This window comes from Monomorium pharaonis, chromosome 7 (genome assembly GCF_013373865.1).
Source record: "Monomorium pharaonis isolate MP-MQ-018 chromosome 7, ASM1337386v2, whole genome shotgun sequence".
Taxonomy (NCBI): domain Eukaryota; kingdom Metazoa; phylum Arthropoda; class Insecta; order Hymenoptera; family Formicidae; genus Monomorium; species Monomorium pharaonis.
In genome coordinates, this window is record NC_050473.1 from 8,736,316 (window position 1) to 8,751,990 (window position 15,675).

The 15,675-nt window shown below is 32.5% G+C and overlaps 1 protein-coding gene across 1 annotated transcript; it reads right to left on the minus strand.

Annotated features, from left to right (window-relative positions):
• Positions 1 to 6,694: 6,694 nt before the first annotated feature.
• Positions 6,695 to 15,675, minus strand: LOC105836883. The gene is made up of 7 exons (XM_012681226.3): positions 15,641 to 15,675; positions 11,754 to 12,024; positions 11,147 to 11,361; positions 10,010 to 10,395; positions 9,508 to 9,782; positions 8,796 to 9,418; positions 6,695 to 7,706 (listed from the first exon to the last, which is right to left on the minus strand). The coding sequence occupies exons 1-7, from the start codon at positions 15,673 to 15,675 to the stop codon at positions 7,268 to 7,270; spliced, it is 2,244 nt and encodes a 747-aa protein (XP_012536680.2). The 3' UTR covers positions 6,695 to 7,267.

Below are 15,675 nucleotides of genomic sequence, written 5' to 3' on the forward strand. Positions count from 1 at the left end.
AAAATATTATATAAAAATAATTATGTAATAATAATAGTAACTAAATGCATATACATATTTCAACAGACATCAGTTTTCTCTTTTCCTTTTATAGAAAGAGTATTAGTTGAGAAGCACAATATAAAATAATTTTTAAAATCTATTTAAGTTAACAAATCATGTTAACAAAACAACGAATCATGTTGTTTTATTTATTTAAACAAATAAATTTATAAAAAATCATAGGAATACAATTATTACACGATATAATTTATTAATTACAGAATTGAGGGTTTACGTGTAAACAATTCACATTATGTGTAATATGTAAAATGATTTATCTGCCTCATCTATTATGATAATCCGTAAATTATTAAAAATGCGATAACTTATGTAAAATATTTATAAAATATTTTATATTAGTAATTAAAAAGAAACGTTGTGTTTGCAGCATATCCGTGAACATCTCTTTTGCAGATAAATATATAAACTAATTTATGATAATACATTATATAATAACAATAATTTTTGAAAAATATTGTTTACTTTTTTAAAATATATGATCAAAGAAAGTTAAAATTCGTATTTCAATTTGCGAAAATGACACATTACGATAAATGATGATTTAAAATATGCATTTTGATATTTAAATAATAAAATATGGAAAAGTTAAATTACACTTTATAAATAGCTTTGTAAATAAATTCGATAAAACTTTAATGAAGTATTTAGACAGAGCAAGAAATAATAATAATATTATTATTATCATTAAAATTAAATATTTAAAAGATCTTACTAAAGGGAACATTACGAAATTAATGATCAACAAGACTTAGAATGTATTACGTATGAGCACAGGTAAACAAAGGGCTACAGAGAGAATCTTAATCCTGCAGAGTATAATTTATAAACGTTAATTGACCGTTAATTCAATGAATGCCAACGATAATCCAATGGTTCACTTAACGTCATACCACCGTATATATATCGTTGAAACCGCTTATACTCGCTGCTCTATCGTGAAATTCCACCCTAAAGTAATTAAACAGCCGCGTCATCGAAGCGCAACTTTATCGTTATGTCCGTCGTCCTGCCCAGTACCATTTCTGCCATTAGCATCTCTATCGTCTAGACCTCCTTCTAGAGCTTCTTGAATGCTTTAGCACTGACATCACTAATAGCATATAAGGTTCTGTGCTTTCAGTATCAAAGTTAAAATAATTTATCAATTCTAAACGCTTCCCATATGAAAAACATTTACAATTTTAACATTTTTATTTTTAAATCTTTGTTTTTAAGCACAAAAATAAAAGGTAATTTTCTTAAGACGTATATAATGCACGTTTTACAGCTAAATGAATAATTTGTTATCAATATTATTTTTACAAAATTAGTTTAATTTTTAATATTACATTTTTATTTTTGTAAAGGGTTATATATTATATAATATGTAAACCTAAAAGTCTAACTAAAATAGTCAAACATATATAGTAAAAAGTAAGTAACTTTTTTCTCACTGTACCTAAAAGAGTTACCCCGCAGTGGAATAACTAGTCAACTAAACCGACATCTTCACCGCGCTTCGCAAAAATTCGTCACAGTCACAAGAATGACATAAGTATCTATCAATACTTGTATTCAGATATAAAATGATAAGTAATACAATTTATTAATAATATGTTAGAACTATTTTTTATTAATTTTGAAATATAAATTCTCCAAATAACTTTTGTGATAGTTACTTTATTATTAAAAATTTTTTTTAATTATCTATATAAATACGTATTAAACTCAACATGAGTATATAATAATATTTTTTAAAATTAGCATATGAATTTACTTTTTGATGCTGTAAAATCTGTTCTAAAGATATAAAACAAAGTTATCTTTCTGTTTTATGTATTTAGATATAATTCAGAAAAACGAAAATGACCTGAAAAGAGATCGTAAAGGATCTTAAAAGAATAAAGGGATTCGTAATTTAATTGCAACCGTACACACAAGTACATGCAAAAACTGTATCTATTTGGATTGTGTTGCAAAAGAGTGTTATCATCTGGAAAGCACAAAGCATGATATGAACAAGCTAAAGAAATTCATTCTCTGCACTTAGAATAACAAAGCGGTAAAAATATTTTATAAAATTTCTTTTTACAACGATATTTAATTTTAATGTTTTTTGATAACACTAACAATCGAATTGGCAAAACAATTTTAGTACAAAAAGAAAAACAAAAGAACAATATAAATATTAAAAAATAAGTTTGTCAAGAAACTCGAACTTGACATCGAAAGTTTAATTGTTATTTCAACTGTCGTTTTGTAAAGACAACTCAGAAATAGGTAACGCATTCCAATCGAATGAGCTCTGTGTAACTTACATATAACCGCACATGTGCGTGTCTGATGTTTGTGTGTGTGAGAGAGAGAGAGAGAAAAGATGTAAAAAAAACTATGCTCGATGTTTAGCGACCTACGAGTACGAAGCGAGCGTCGGATTAAAAGCGGAATTAATTAACTCGCGTGTATATGTAATCCATTCATTGTGTGCATTCGCCATTTATGTGTGCGCTCGTCGAGCGCTTTATTCGCATCCTTGTCGCACCTGCTGTTACATTGGTGATCGCAGTGGACAAAGGAAATTGATCATCCGTTTCATTTGATTTCGCGGTGAGACTGGGCGCGAGTTTCCTTTTATCGGATTACAAATGAAAAAAGTGTCGTACGCGAAAGAGACCTAGCAGTCTACACACGACCGGTGATGTGCCTGCAGTTGTAAATGCTTTGTAACGTAATGTATCCTGAATGAAATTTAATCGACAGATTTTGTCTTTTGCATATCAGCTTTATACTGTCTTTTATATAATTTATATACTCACTTCTTATTGTATTATATTATACTCATAAAGCTTTTTTCAAAGATACAATTTGATTGTTTTATTTACAATTTAAAATAAGTATAAATTTATTAAAACTTTTATAGTTTACTTATAAATTTTAAAAAATGCTACTGCAGCTTTTCGCAATATTAACAGAGCTTTTGGAGAAATATTGTAGAAGAAAGAACAATGTAGCGCTGGTTTTCAAAATTCTATAAAAGAAAATTTGCTAATTTTTAAAGAAATGTTATTTTTTTAAAATTTATTATTTATTGAATTTCTAGGAAATTAATGCTAAAATAGAAAGTATCGTTTTTACATGCAAATAAATGTAAATTACGTGCGCAAATTTTTGTTTATTTTATAAAAATTAAATTAAAAAGCTTTATAAATATTAAATATTATTTGTTCCTTATTTTAAAAATTACTAATTTAATACAAAATATGAATTTTGTTTTTATATGAATCAGTTCTTTCACAAATTTAAATTTCATATCAGGACGTATCTAATGACTGGTGATGCGTTAATGTAACTTTACAAATATTTCAGTAACATTTATGCGCGAAAGCACTTCGACAACATTTTGACTCGTTTCAGAAATTATATGCTTGGATATTTATGTTTCGATTCGAAGCAGAACCATACTTGATAAATGCATAATGAAAACAAAACACGAATGGCTCGATCTGATCGATAAACACAATCAAATTGTCAATGAGAACTACTGCATTCGTGTCTAAATTAATTGTTTCAACCATACTCTTGTTTTATGTTGTTAGCTTTTTATAAAACTTTTTACTTAACCTTTTGTGGTCAGATCTCCGAAAAGTTTCATGCTCATCTAATGGACCCCAGCCCGCGTTTTTACTTGCCGTATTAAGTTTTTATTATTATGACCAAAAAAATACTGAATATTGAAATGTTGTTTTAAAATATCGTCTAGTAGCGAGTGTAAAAATTTGATTTTAATAAAAAAAATGTTTAATTTTTAAATAGTGACTCAGATACAGAGCTTCAAACTTCTTTTGCGGTCTACTGAACTCCAGGTGATCATAAAGGGTTAAAGTTTTACGATGTTTTCAACTACTTGCACAAGCTAACATAAACTGCCTTTATTAAATTTAAAATTTGAAATAGGTGAAAACATAAAGTGCAGTAAAATATTATAAATTTTTTTTTTATAAAATATCTGATAATCAAGTTTCATTCTAATCTGCTATACAAGTGGTAAACAATCTAAAAAGATTTTTTCCTCATATAGAAAAGTATCTTTGATCAATACAAAAAAATTTAATTGAATATTTATTGCAACATTTTCATCATGTAAAAATATAAAATTCTTTATTAACTTTTACTATTACTTTGTATAGATTAAAATATCGCAATAAATTCTCAATTAAATTTTTAATTTTGATCTAAATGTTAAAAACATATTATAGCAAATTTGATTGGATTGCATTAATACGTACTAGTGTGCACTTAAAACTTTATATAATTTTATATATCCAATCTAATTGTAAAAGTGGAAATATCTCAAATAATAAAATACATATTTTATCATTTCAAAAACTGATAAACAGATAAAGATAGTTTTAATATCTAAATAATATAAAAATGACTATTTAGTATTAATGTTACGTTCTACTAACATCACGATTTCCTTATTCGTAAGTAGTCAAAGAAATGCTTTAAATTAGTCAAGATCCGATTGCACTAATTTTTCAGAATTGATAAAGAACTGAAGATTTTAACTTCTAACAATGATTCCAAGAACTAATAATTTTCTCTACCTTACTCAAATCCTTTAATTCTCATATAATAAAAAAATTTCCTTAATTGGGCGTAATACCTACACTGAAAAAAAAAGTTGTTATTTGACTAAATTTTTCAACTTAATTAAATTTCTTTAATTCAACTATTTATATATTTCAGTAAAATATATAAATAGTTCAATTAAAGTTTAAGTATTTTATATATTTAAGTTAAATGCATAAATACTTAAACTAAAGAAATTTAATTAAGTTAAAAAATTTAGTCAAATTAACAACATCTTTTTCTCGGTGTAGTCATTTTCAATATTTCGCAAGTAATAATGTATGTATGTTATTTCTGTTATTTTCCGAAAGAGAGGGATAGAACGAGAAATGTATTTGATTATGTATGTGATTGTAAATATATGCGTGTGGGGACATTGAATATTTCGAATTCGCTGACTACGTAGGAAGAGAAATCATTTCTGCGACTTAACGGCGTTAGACTCTGTTTTTTCAAGTGTGAAAACTAAATGTTTATACGCCGCCGTATTACGTGCCGCCGAGATATAGGGAATAGCAATCGTCTTCCACGACATATAAATAATATATTCAGAAATTGCGATTGTTCGGTCGGCGCCCTCCGCAAGCACGGGTGCGAATGCGAAATATACACGTGCACACTCACAGATAGAGCGAGAGTGTGTTCTCCGTTTGTGTAATTACGAATTACGAGCGTGTTAATGTTGAACCTGCCTCCCAAGAATTGTGGGAGGAAATAGTGTTCTCACAGCGACGCGCGTACTTTGCAATAAGGTCGTCCGGGGACAAAAAGCATAAAATATGTTCCTTTTATCTCTTCTGCCGAGTTCAACTAATACGAACGTCAAATACAGGCAGCATATTTTATATGCGTGTACATTAAAATGGTAATTATTTAATCAAAATAAAAAGGCATATTCTAAATACAAGTGATCCTTTCATTTTTATATTTGAGAACTATACGTATAACCCTTGTGCCAGAACATTATTTTTTCCGCGGTGGTTTCCTGCAAAAATTCTCCGTTTTACATCATGTAATTCATATTTAAATTTATTAGCTTCTTTTTGCATATTTATAATTTTAAACGTCTCCAAATTATGATGACGCAATGGAGAAAGTATTTTTAAGGTTGGAATATCAAAAATAAAAAGAATGATAGAAAATTATTACTTTCTTCCGTTTGAAAAGAAGTTATTTCTTGTTGAACTGTATAATTCAATAAATCCATAAATTCTATATGGCATGCATAGCCTTGTAATTTGCACAGCCAAGAAACTCTGTAAGTTATTGTCAAATATAAAAGGATAAAAAAAGGTTTTGATTTCACACTATTATTATGCTGCACAGCAAGCAGCAAAGTTAATTGCTTACAGCAAAGAGGCTGCCAGTCAGAATTATAAAACGTCTACTTTCTCAAATATTGCAGTTATTCATCAGAGGAGAAGGAAAGGAAACATACGATTTCTTTCACGAAAGAAAGGCGTCAGATTGAAAGGCCAGCTTGGAAGAAAGTGTATAGGAGCGTGCAATTATACACAATTGGTTGATTCGAACCAATCAATTCTTATTCGCGATGTTAAATTGCACGATGAATCGATGCGTACTACGCAGAGGGAGGATTTCTCCTGTCCTCTCCAACGCCGAATAATTACGTGGGAAACTAAATTTAATGGTAGCGATAGTGTTAAACTAAATTCGATGAAATTCTATATTAAAGGGATGACGAAAGTGGCGCTAGCGGGCGGGCACGTTATACAATATCAGTTTACGATTAAAAGTTAAAACACACATAAGATTTTCTTAATTGAGATAACCGGAATTAATTGTATTAATTTAATTAAAGTTATAGCGAGAGTTGCAACTTTCCCAATTAACGGGTCTATCAATTTACTGCATCGTACGGAAATATCGAATGCATCGTCCTTTCTATTTTTTTAAAATTCCATATCATTTAATATCTATGAATGATAGTTGACCTTAAAACTAACAATAAGCACAATATGGTTTTAATAGCGACGAAAAAAATAATTCAGTGTTTTAAGGAAGACCCTCTAAAGGTGGCATCGTTTATATATTTAATTAATGTATAGATTAACAAATGGCAGTAATGTAGTTTCTTATTATCTACTGCTTTCATATAACAATTGATTAGTTCGGCATCGAACTAGATAACTAATAATAATTCTTTAAATTTTAATATGTAATGTATAATATAGATTACAAATCCAATCATCTCTATTCCATATTTAGGTTAAAATGTGATCGATTATCTTTTTAATAAAAAGATCGCTTATAATTCGATATTTCATATTAAAAACTAAGTATCTGTATTTGACATTGGAAAAACACATACCTACCAAAGACTGTTTCTAGTCGCATTTGCTTCCGCTAAAAATCTCTGTAAGGATTAGAGCAGCCGCTTCTCAGCGTCATAGTATACACAAGTATATTTAAAAATAAATTTGGCTGATTAACTCTAGTTACTTTATATGTAAAATTAAAGGCAGTGTTAAATGGTACCGTCACAGTTCTATGTCCGTCACCTAATGTAAAACTTTCAGACGGCAGTTTCGATTTATAGGGTATACCTTTTCATTTTTTTCTCGTCCGAACTCTAGATCGTATTCGTATTGTCGTACCACGGCGGCATCCATCTGGACGGTGTTTTAGGTCTTCCTCGAGAGACCGGTACCGGGACATCAAGATTCCTGTCGGTACGTCTTCTGTAATCGGTACTTCTACCCGACACATTCTTCGAGGCGTTGTCTAGGATTACGAACGGTTGATCGTTAACGCGACGATCCTGCCTGTTTCTACCAAAGCTCGGCGAATACGGCCTGGCGACGTCGTCCTGAATCATCGCACGGTCGGCCGAGGGGCTGCGGACTCTTCCGGAAAACTGTCGGCCGAATCCTCGCCGCTCATTGTCGACATCGCAAACGTGCAGACGATACGTTGGACTGGGAGATCGCGTCCTCGTGACGATCGCGCGATCCTTCAACTCCAACTGCGTCGGTCTCGGCGCCGCCGCGGCTTGAGACAGCCTGGAACTTCTGGAAATCGCAATTGCAAAGAGTTTTTTTACTTAAAATTTTCCTTTACTTAAAACTTTTGAAGAACGGTTACATCAAACGCTACATCTGTAATATGTTTCAACTTTATAAAGCTTGTGCTATTTTATTTTCTGACGGGTTCTGTGAAAGCAGTAGTGGTCTATAAACTCCGTTTATTTTTAAACATAAGTTAAGAAAACGTGAAAAGCTATCCTATTTTATATTATTTGTTAAAATTTGAAATTTAAATGTCAAATAGTGAAAAGTATTTACAATGGAATAAATACGACTTTTCTATTTCTTACTATTTTATCACAAAAAATTTTCAAAATTAAACACTTGTCTCCTGAAGGCAGTAATCTTACAGTTTACGTATTATACAACATTTGTATCATAACTCGAAAGTTCTTCTTGCTTTCTCAGATACTGACAAACTTAAGGGAGTTCCTCTGCTCAGGTCCGGCATAAGGGCTCAAGTAAAAGAAATACTCAAATAACCATTTTGTTGCCTTCTTTTTTTTGCTGTATATGATCTAAAGTTAATAATAGTGAATATAAGAAAAAATTTGCCTATAAAGTACTACCATCTACTAAAATAATTCTTTTTTAAATTGAGAATAAACATTCTTCACTATTATACTACCCTTACATAACTAAATATAACAATTTAAAATTTATGTTATATCAATAGCACACATTTAGCACACTTACGTGCTGTATTGCTTCGATTATTGCTTCGATATACAACTTTTTTTATCCTACTAATTATTTCACTCAAACGAGCAAGTGCATGATTTCAAAAATTTAATAATACTTTTCTGGACAGCTAAGATGTGTCGTTGTAAAGTTTCACTAACATCTGTTCATTGCTTCTACGTTTAATACGACGATAAAAATCAAAAAATCACGAAAATTCATAGATTTCCATAGATGTCCATGTAAATAAAATATTTAATATCTAAATAACTATAGCTAGTTCAGCTTTCTGAAATTTTGACAGCCAATTTATACCAATAATTAAAACTTCTCTACAAAGTTTCAGGAAAATCTGTTTATTTTGATTTAGCAGCGAAACTCCCTTAAATGTACCTTCTACTAGCTGGCGGCGGTTTCCCGATGACATTCTCCTCGTGGATTCGCGTGTCTAACACGCAGAAAGAATTCTGTCGCTGCGCGACAGTCGTTTTGTCGCGATAATCACCGGTGTTCAACCAGTAATGTTCTTTCTTCATACTCGGACTACGATCACCCCTGCCATGAGCAGTTCTAAGATCGTCGCAACTTTGACGGTTGTATCTTGCGGTTGTATAGACGTTCCTGTATTCCGGCCGAAGATCGAGATTGCCCTCCAATCGCAGATTGCTCGGCATCTTCAGCGTCTCGACCCTCGGTACGTATCCATAGGGAACATACTGGGATCTCACCTCGCTAGTGGGCTCATAACCAAACGTACGACATTCCTGATGAATCGGCTTGCCGAAGCATGCGCTACTGCAACCGGAAGAGGACACTCCGGTTGGTCGCAGCATCGCCGGTGATTTACGGTAGATAGGACGATCTCGGGGATAATCAAGATACTTGGACTGGTACTCTGGGTCCTGGTCGATCTTCATGGAAAACTTGGAGCGTGATGGCGAGGTAACCTTCGAGCCGTCGGCGCGGCCTATCTCGACTTCCGGCTTCGTGATCTTCGGTCGTTCACGTGGAAAATCCTAAGAATTATATCTTATGTGATCTCAAGATATTTTATTTTAATGTAATTGTATGTAGAGCTTAATAAACCAATTTGCACGGCAAATACCTTGTACGCATCACGGTACTCGGGAATTTCGAGCGGCCGGCCATTTAAGTCTTCCAACTTTGACACCAGCATTTTCATCTCTTCATCTTTCCTCCGCTCCTCTTCCTCCTGCCTTCTCATCCATCTGTCTCCTTCGCTATTATCTTTAGCCTGTTCAGCCATTTCTTGTGCCTGTTTAACGCAAGGATGGGCGAAATTTTCGGTGCTCTCTGTGTTTTGGTAAAAGTCTCCGCCAGCTTTTAAGTGCGTTTGAGGTTTCTGTGGTTGCGGTTTATCTGCAATATGTAGTCCAAAGAAAAGAGAAGACAAAAATTCTAAAGAGAGGCTACTATATTTCACTAAACACATTTTTAATTATAATTCTGTTTAATTCATAATCCTATGGGAGAATCTTTTTCTACAGAACTTTAAATAAATCCTTTTTGTTTATTTAAACATTTTTATGTTATTCTTATTTAACATTATTTGCTACATTATTTCTTTTTTAATTTAATGTTATTACCTTTAGCGCTGTAGTCTCTAAATACATCGGTATATTCCGGCATGAAACAAGTATCCCCCTCGAGCTTTAAGTTCGTGCTTCGCCTCAACAATTCCGGTCTTCGTGCCCCCACAAACGGGACGTACTTGTCCTGATTTTCCGTTGTTGTTTCCAGCTCACCCTCCATCTTCAGGTGAGTGGGTACACGCATGAGTTCCGGTCGGCTAACGTTGAGCCACTCAATAAATTTCTCGCACTTCTCCGTCATAGTGTCAAAATCGCCTTCCATTTTCAAGGATGTAGGTCGACGTATTAGCTTAGCACGATGCTGGCCCTCATAAGGCACGTACGCAGAATATGTTTCCGTATCAGTATAAAAATCGCCACCACACTTCAAGCTAGTACCCCTTTTCGCAATGCGATATTAAGTTAATATAACGAGTAGTCGATTACAACATTTTAAAATAATTTCCATTCTTTATTATACTTTTAATTTATATCAATGTCCGCGTTTTATATGACTTAATTAACTACTTCAAAAATTTAGATTACTTGATGCAAAATTATATTTTAAGATTTGATTTTAAATAAGATTTTTGTTTTTTATTTGCATTATAAAGAGATTAATTATTTGCTTCGATCGATATATTAAAAAAAGTAATTTATCACGTAGCCGTTTATCATAAATTGCGATACTTTGAAATACATATTCGTATTTCATTAAATGTCACAGAAATCCGGCAAAGAGTAGAAAGCAAAGAGCCGATTTCGTTGTCAATTTAGTTGCATGACAGTCAGTTTTATGCTTCTTTAATTTGCGTAAACTCGCGTGTTTCGGAACAGTTCAATACGATAAGTTTACAGATTCATGACGAGAAAGAAGTCTTCATGAAATTAAACGAATGGCCAAATTAGAATTGTCAATCTACGTTACAATGTAATAACATTTGATAACATTGCTTTTTAAATTTGTCAATCTACATTTTGCTAAAAATTATATCTTTAATAACTATATTATTATTAATATACTCTAACATACTATTTTATCATATTTTTTTGTTTATTATTTGTGCAATTTTAAATATATATTTATTAATTATCTAATTGTATGCAATTTTTTAATTATAGATACTAATGTAATTTATAACTGAATCCTACCTTCTAAGTGAAGGACGTCTAAACGAATTCTCGAATTGTGGAATTTCCGTTTCCATTACTTTACTTTCCTCAACCACTTTGGACGGATCACTCTCTTTTGTTTCAGCTGGATCCTCGATTTCAACTTCATCTTCTTTAAGATCCAAGCAATACGAAGATTGCGCATTTTCGAGAGTTCCATCTACACCTAAATAATCTTCAGGCCAAAAATTTTCCTGTTACATAAATATATTTTGATTATAAATTATTATATAGTAAGTTAAGCTTTTATTATATAGAGTGTTAAAAATAGATTTATGGACGTAGCTTGATAGAGCTGAGTTTGTATTATTCACACAGAACATAAAGGAATTAATACAGAAAATATATAAAATTAATATTTTTATAATAAAATATAGTTTTTCAAATTCCAACACAAGTAATTCTTCTTTGTTTATTAATTTAATTAATATAAATCATGTAACGTAATACTGTTATATTAATAAGATTTTGTCTTCTAATTGATTATAATGACTTAAAAATTATCTATATTTTATTTTATTAACTAAAAAATAGGGAAACGATGAAAGAATTCTTTTTGGAAATAAAGTGCATTTCATATAGATACCTTAGTCAGTTCTTTTACATTCGCACCAAACGCGCGCCGATATTCAGAAGCAGGATACTGAAGTACCGAATCCGGATGACTCTGTAGATTGTCCTTCGGTTGATCCTGCACGCGTTTTCTCCGATAGCGAGCCAGCTCGTCGACCGTCAGTTTTTCGAGGAACGGCCATCTTTCCTTAGTCTTGCTCTTACGCCCTTTCCCTTTGCCCTTACCGTGCGCTACCTCGGAATCCGAGGACGACTTGCCGACACCGCGAGTGGAGGATCTTTGCCTAATCGTAGTCAATTAAAAAAGTGACACTGTTTAAAAATACATTTACTTATAAATTTGTTTTATAAATTTTTCAAATAGTATTTCATTTTATTATTTTGTTTGAAAAAAAATTATTTGTCAAGTTTCTCTATAATTTTCGCATAAAGCTTCGCTAGTTTAGACCGTTGACTTGGCAAACATTTCGAGCGGACAGGACGTTTCGCGACATGTTGTGGATGGACAACCTGAGCTTACTGAAGATGACGAGGGACCGAAGTCGCGAATTAGGGATATAGGAGGGCGGGCCGATAGGAACGGTGAGGAGGCACAGGGAGGAGACAAGGAACAGGAAGAGAGTGGTACGATGGTACCGTACATGCCGTTACAACGGCTCTCCCAGACGAATCGATCAGCAAAATGCGCGGAGCTAGAAAAATAAAATCTCATCCTGGCTTAATGGCTCGCGCGCACGTCAGTCCTCGCGAATTTATGTCGAGGATAAACATGATTTGCATACGATGTCTTCAAAATGTCGTAGTTTAGATTACGATCGAAATCATGGAAAATAATTTTAAAAACTTATTTAGATAAAAATCTGTTTATCTTAGATCTCTCTTTTTCAATTCAATTAATTAAACTAAATCATAACAAATAGACAACCATTTGTGAAACAATTTTAAAATGTATAAATACTACTTAATTATTTATCAATTAATAATGTATAAATACTTTACCTAAACTGGTGAAAAATTCAATCAAGTAAATATACAATTTTATCATTAAATACTTAATATAAATTTTATTTGATTAGTAGAAGTCCAATATAAAAAATACATTTATCTAGCGCCATTTCAATAAATAGCTGTTTATTTTATTTGATTGTTTTATATTATTCTATTTTCTATTTTCTTAGGATAAATTGTTCTAAAATATATCACATAACTATACATATATATAACATTTATGTATAAAAAATAAAGTTATACAACAATTAATGTAATGACTTCCACATCGCAAGAGGGAGGATTAAATCTAACACAGTTAATCTAAGGTGCTAATCTCCGCCGAGCGGATCTAAGGTGCTGGTTTAAGGCACCAGTCTTCGGAGGCGTTGATGATTTTGAATCTCCACTGTTGCCAAATATTTTATCGTCATAGCTAAAGAAACGATATCGCTTGTTATTACGTAATAGGTCTGTAAAGATCTTTTCCCCTCCGCTTTTCGTGTCGGAAATTTTGATAACGCAAACCGACAATTCGAATCTGACAGCTCGTTTTGACATCGTTTTGTATATCGCCAAGTTGTATCTCATACTTAATTCTTTCTTTTCTTTCTTTTTTCTTTCTCCTCCTCACAGCTCGCGCTCGTCGACTTACTCCCTTGGTCGATTCGTAATGCCGAGGTTTCGTTTTGTTCGACCCAATGGCCCCGATTTTAACGGACTCTACCCCCACGCTGACTTTCTCCGCACGACAAATCTGTATGCGCGGGTAAATTAATGTCCGCGCCACGTGGTCGTGGCACGCACTGGCCGACACGCGGCTCAACGTATCGCCGGGTCCGCCGGGTCGGTCAGTTGTTCTGCGGTCTCGGTGCGTGATTCAATCTCAACGCATTTTACAGAGCCACCAGCGGTGGCTTGCACGCGAGCTTTCTTCGTAGGAGGAATCCAGGCCGTGGCCATCAAAAGTCTCACCTATCTCGTCCCTTATCGCCACGTTTTATAGATCAGTGGCCTCTAATTTAGACGCGCGAAGCGGGTCGAATTAAATATTTTATTTGACTTTTCCCTTTATCCGCGTGCACTTTTACTTATCCTTTAATGTCCCAAAATACGGCTGCACTGTCGTGCTATAGCTATATGTATATATCTGCTGGAACGCCTTTTTACCGCATTACTTTGTAAAATTAATGCGGTAAGCGACACCCATCCTGTTTAAGCTGCTAGATTGCCTAGGCGTGATCTAACGATCGAGGTAAATGGGATTAAACGGTGGAATTAAACGGTGACTGATCATTCAGTTGAAAGCACACCTACGAAGTACTTGCCACTTATCACAAATTGAAGAAGAAGAAAGTATCGCGTGAAAACGGGAAATTAATGATATCGATGATCATAAATTATCTTCAACATCGATTAAAACAGATTGTTACTATCGAACATCTAATTAATGCTATCATCGAATAGATGGAATACCCTAAATCTGGGGTATATGCACTGGAAAAAAAGTTTTGTTGTTTTATGAGAAATTCTGGTTGATTCAACCTGTCCGTTTGTTCGAAAATGGACGATACAAATTTTGTAGTTGGAATTACCAGAGGATTCTGGTTAATTCCATCCTGTTTGAATCTACCAGAATTTCTTGTTAATCTTACTACATCGTTTTGTTAGGTTTACAAAACTCTACAAAAATTTCTTGTTAATCTTATTATATTGTTTTATTAGGTTAACACAATTTTTTGGTTAAAAAACGAGTTTGGATAGAGTTTTTAAAATAATAACAATATATCTTGGTTTAAAGTACACTGCATATATTTTACATATATTTTACTAACCTCTAAAAATCTCTATATAGCTGTCGAAATTCCATTCGCGCAGAAGAGACGACGTTTTTTCGTCCGCCATGCCGTTGAACAGAATAATGTAAATACACGATTGTAAGATACACGAAACAAATATAAAAGCTACCTTATGGGTACGTGATATTAGTATCGCATCGATACCGCGTTGGTTTGCGCGAGATTGGCATGCACCGACTTGCGCTGCGAGAACGAAGGCGCCAGCATTATCGCTATTTTTGTAAATATAACAAGAAGTTTTGTATTATTTTGTAGATTCAACAAGAAGTTTTGTAGATCCAACAAGAAAAACTTAATCAAATCCTTATAGTACAGTTAATCAAACGGTGTAGTTATAAGCTGTAAAATCTTGTTATGATAACCAGAAATTCTGTTTCGTTTAATAAGAATACGGTCAACCAGAACCGTTTTATTATTATAATAAAACCATTTTTCTCAGTGTGTATATCGCGCAATATTAACACAAAACATATTTTCATTGTTCGTAAATTATACTTTATCTTGCCATAAATTATATCCTGTAATATTCGCATATTATTAAATTAAATTACAATAGTAATTTGCTTACAAATATTGTCTTAAAAAAAAGATTCTTTACAAATAAAAGAAAAATATTAAATAAATGAAAATAAAAATAATAATTTACGAGTATAAAGAATGTCAGAAGTAACTACCAGTCAGCTTTATGTTCATTTTAACATATTACCTTAACACAGGAAAATGCCGAAAGAAAAAGTAGTAAAAACATTTTTACGAAAAGTTTATTTTAATCGTTGATTATTTCCCATATATTATAAATAAACAGGAGTTTATTTACATAAGGAAAAGAAAAAGTAAATGATTGGAAACGATGGTATAATTGTTTTATATATATATGCATTTTGAGATTGGATGTCTCTACTTCGCAAATTCAAAGATTCAAATCTTTACGGAAGAAAAAGTAAAACAAATGCGCGAGCAAGCAAATATTTATTCTACGAATCCAAGTTGTGAGGGATTAATTAAACGGCGTGTGTACTTCGATCGGGTGGCAAGAAGCAGCGCGAAATGTTACCTTTTGCCGGGACGGTCGTTTTTGCCCTCGCCCAT